This window comes from Gossypium arboreum, chromosome 8 (genome assembly GCF_025698485.1).
Source record: "Gossypium arboreum isolate Shixiya-1 chromosome 8, ASM2569848v2, whole genome shotgun sequence".
Taxonomy (NCBI): domain Eukaryota; kingdom Viridiplantae; phylum Streptophyta; class Magnoliopsida; order Malvales; family Malvaceae; genus Gossypium; species Gossypium arboreum.
In genome coordinates, this window is record NC_069077.1 from 36951551 (window position 1) to 36955869 (window position 4319).

The 4319-nt window shown below is 39.6% G+C and overlaps 1 protein-coding gene across 1 annotated transcript; it reads right to left on the minus strand.

Moving 5' to 3' along the window:
* Nucleotides 1-1021: 1021 nt before the first annotated feature.
* On the minus strand, nucleotides 1022-4099 carry LOC108465990 (uncharacterized). Its single transcript, XM_053018477.1, has 3 exons — nucleotides 2732-4099; nucleotides 1473-2015; nucleotides 1022-1351 (listed from the first exon to the last, which is right to left on the minus strand). The coding sequence occupies exons 1-3, from the start codon at nucleotides 3698-3700 to the stop codon at nucleotides 1250-1252; spliced, it is 1614 nt and encodes a 537-aa protein (XP_052874437.1). The 5' UTR covers nucleotides 3701-4099; the 3' UTR covers nucleotides 1022-1249.
* Between the last annotated feature and the right edge of the window lie 220 nt (nucleotides 4100-4319).

A 4319-nucleotide genomic window follows, 5' to 3' on the forward strand; every position in this document is an offset into this window, starting at 1 on the left:
ATTATGTAAGGTTAAATTTGATATTTGAATTTGGCAAATTTTTTTACATTGGAGTCTAAATTTTTTTTAGTCCAAGTTAGGCCCTAAACTTGGTAAATGTTCTGACATTAGGACTTCAAATTTTTTTTATCCAAGTTAATCTTTAAAAATCCTAAAATTCAAGTTTTAACATGAAAACAAATGTAAGTTTAGAGTCTTGAACTAAAAAATGTTCAGGCCCCAATGTAAGAAAAGTTATTAAGTTCAGGTTTCAGTGTAAGAATATTTGCCAAGTTTAAGACCTAACTTGAACTGAAAAAATTTGTCAAATTCAAAGCCCAAATGACGTATATTTAAATAATTTATGAAAAAGGGGAGCAGGTGGACCTCTAAAGATTCCTTAACTGGGTTGGGGCTTTTGGAGTAATCATCAATTAATAAACAGACTCCCAGCAACGAAACCAAGCGTCCCCTGTCTTGGATCAAAGGATCTTCTTCTTCTACTCCACTACTGCTACATTGATGTCTGCAGATGCTACTAAACACATTTGTGGTCCCATCCCTAGGGTTCAGTGCCTAGATTTCAATTAACTTGTTCAAACATGCCACACAAAAACTTGACCTTCATACTCTGGAATCCAATGATCCATGTTCTCTCTTCCACGACTGAATGAATTGTACTTCGGGGACACTGGTAATATCATCAAAAAACGGTGTCTGCAACATTAGTTTCTAACTTTGCATGCGAGTTTTAGTTTTGGCCTCTTCTGCATTTCTTTTTTATCACGTCGACTGTTGCCAAAGTTTTTTATTTAAAACTGTCAATTAAAAGTATCAGCCCTTTTTTTCACTGAGACTCCGATCTTTACTCCTTTCGTTAGTAACGTTCGATTTCGAATGGCCTCATTTTCTTAGGGACATACAGATATTACCGCATTAACATCATAGTCAACCTCATTGTTTTCACATGGCTTGTTCTGTTTTATCAAACATATGATTCTGGTCGCTGGATGCTTCAGCAAGACATGTTTTTTTCTACATGTTTATTTAGGATGTAAATAACCACTACTATCAAAAGCATTGCTCCTACACTAAATGAAGGTCTAAAATTGTATGCAGCTGCACTTTCTTACACAATCTATGTAAGTACCTTGGTTTTCCCCATTTACATTGTCTCTACTCTTGCATACAGATGATGATTTGGGGGACATAAAATTAGTAAACATAAATAAAAGAAACTGTATAAAAACAATCAATCAACTTTTAATAACTATATTTCACTCACCTCACCATCCTTACATACACCCACATCTATCACCATCCTTCTTCGCTCCTTTGATTCCATAGCCCTGCAACAGTTTTTCCTAGGCGACTGCCAAATAAAAAACCCCATAGCCATGTCAGTACTCTAGACGAAAATCTTAAGAATAATTGATTAGAGATTGACCTTTTCAAGAATAAGTGCAAATGAAGTAACAAATAATGCAACTTACTCTGTCCCACAAATGAGGGTCCGGTTTCTTATGTACGATCACTGTTTCAAGATCATTAGGATTAGCCATCTTCCATCTGCAAAGAGGATGAGGAACATGGTGTCGCTCGTATTCACTCACAGTTTTGTTCAGTTCAGAATCCATTCTCACACTTGACATGTAGAACACGAAAGGTTTTTGGCATGGATTTCGGCTAACAGGGCGAGTGTTGAATGCATATGCTGTGTAATCTGCTCTTTTGTACCAATTCAAGAATGTTCTCGAAGGCATTTCTATCTCCCGTGGTGAAAAGATCCCTCTAAAAACTTGAACTGCAAAACCCCATGAAACCGAAATTGTCCAACTCTTGGTTTTGTCATAGCAGATGGACTGCTGCATGATCCCTGCGGAATCCAATTTTGTAGGCAACATAAGGCGCTGAAGGGCTTGAACCCTGCTCACATTGGGGAAAATTGGCTCAACAACATCAAGGTGATGTAGTGATACCAATGGAGTGACTGGATGCGCGGCGAGGAGTCCGAGCAAGTTCCCATACACATCATACTGATTGCAATGCATAAACCAATAGGCAATGAACTTAGAATCAGATATTGTTTTCAATGACAAAATCTTTAAGTAAAAAAGTAATAGCATTAACATTAGTGGAACCAGCAAGAAATCATCCACTTTGAGTACTAACATGGAATATATCTCATAGATAAAGACAATTGATCTACAAATGCACACAACTCAAACAACTGACTCATGTGCGCCACGAATATATGGGGAGTTGGTGTGGGGCTTGGCTCCACCGGTTCCTTGAAGGTCCTTTTTCTTACAGTCAAAAGAGCGTGGCAACCACGTTCCAGAATATCGACTGACCACAATACGACATAATTGTGACAAAACCAAACCAGGTCTAAAACCCTATCAACACGTGGGTTCCACCTTCTCACCCACGTCTAAGACGAAAAATGTGCACTGAACTAATCACCCACCCTAGGCGGATGACACTGAAATTATTGTGCATTAACCGCTGCTTTACCGCCCAATGTGGCAGCGCCACCGGAACTTTACATATCGGGAAATGATTATCTACTCTCATTACACTTCATTAACTTAGCTTAAGCATTACATTCAAACATGATTAACTTACCCCAAAACATAATTAGATATAAACATTTAAGTATTGAACTTATATCAGAAAAAGCTGGACAACCCATAACAATGTACTTTACCAAGTCAAAAAAAAAAAAAAGTGATAAAACTGAGTCACCGACCTGGTGGAAACCGAGTTCCTTGGTGAGTGGGACACCGAGTTCAGCCATACAAGCCTGCATTCGATCATCCGAGCCGTACAAGCCGGGGTACCTCTGGATACACCGGTCTTGCATCTTTGCCAAGGCTTTGGCCAATGGGTAGCTAATGGCAAAGCCTCCGCCGCCGTAAGCCATGCCGTAGGAGAAAAAAATGTTCTGAATATGAGATTCCGACAAGCTTCCGATGTAATAATACTGAGTATGATCATATTTCCTCAAAATCCTGACCAGATTAGCGGTGATGAAAACGGTGTCATCGTCGCCCATCACGAACCACCGGACGTTATCCATCTTCATCCTCAAAGTCTCCGTCACGATCCTCGAGATCCGAATCGCGGAACGGTGACCCTTCCGATTGGTGTAAGGGAACTTGGAAGTGTCGCTGGAGACTCGAAACGGTGGAAGGGTTCGGTTGTCTTGGGCAGAGTATTTGACGCGATCGTCCAGCCAAACCACACCACGCATTTGGTTTGGCTTGTACCAAATCTTGATGTACTCTTTTCTCTGCTGCCATAGCTTGGAAGAAGCCGCGATTCCAAAGACCACGTCGTGAATTTCCGTCGGCTTTGGCTTCGGTGGAGCTTGTTCCATTTGCATTACTACCTTTTGTTTTTCTCGGACATCACGACCTCCGTGATGGGGTGGAGCTGTCACAGCCGTCTGATTGAGAACCAAGGGTGCAGATGTGAAGCTTGTAGAGCGACGAAGATAGGAAGTAAATGGGGTATGGTGGAAGGTTTGTTGAGCAGAGGTTGTTAAGAGCTTGAGAGTGTAGAGAAGGTAAGTAAGCGAGACGAAGAGGATGGAGCAGACCATGAGCTTAGGAATAGGTCGGTTCGGGTGTCCAGAAACAAGTGGGTGGTTGCCTGAAGAACTTCTCGACTGAACCTGATCCCAAACCATCTGTGAAACTTTGTTGGAGTCTGTCATTCCGTTCAAGAAAGCTAAAATTAGTTTTCTTCTGCATGCACTTTTAGATTCTGCTGAGGAAGAACATGTTGGATTTGTAGGAGAAAGGGTGAAAGATCAGAAAATACCCAGAAAGAAAGGATTTTAAAAGAAAAATGAGACATGAAGAAGATTTATGAAGAGCAAAAAGGAGGACTGTGTAGCTGTGGAGAAGTAAATGTGATGGATTACATTATTGCCAGGTTGCAAACTACCCCCGAATTGGAACTACACCAAGCAATTCAATATATATTTATCTTTATTTCTTTTTCTTTTAGGTGTGTGATTCAGTAAGATTTGTAGAAACATAAGTTTCTTTTTTTATTTTTTGGTTGAATAGAACCTAAACATTTCGCAGCTGACCTTCATAATTTTGTCATTTTGGATTATACTGACAACTTTATAATTTTATTTAATCATATAATATTTAAACTTATGGAGGCAAATCATCTGCCCAATTCAGTGTTCCTATATAGAATCATGCCACTTTGACTAAATCCATAACTACACTTTGTCAGGGGTAAAATTAATTAAATTAAATTAAATTAAATCAATGCGTCATACTTTTTAATCTAATATGGTTGCAGCTGTCCACGGTCGG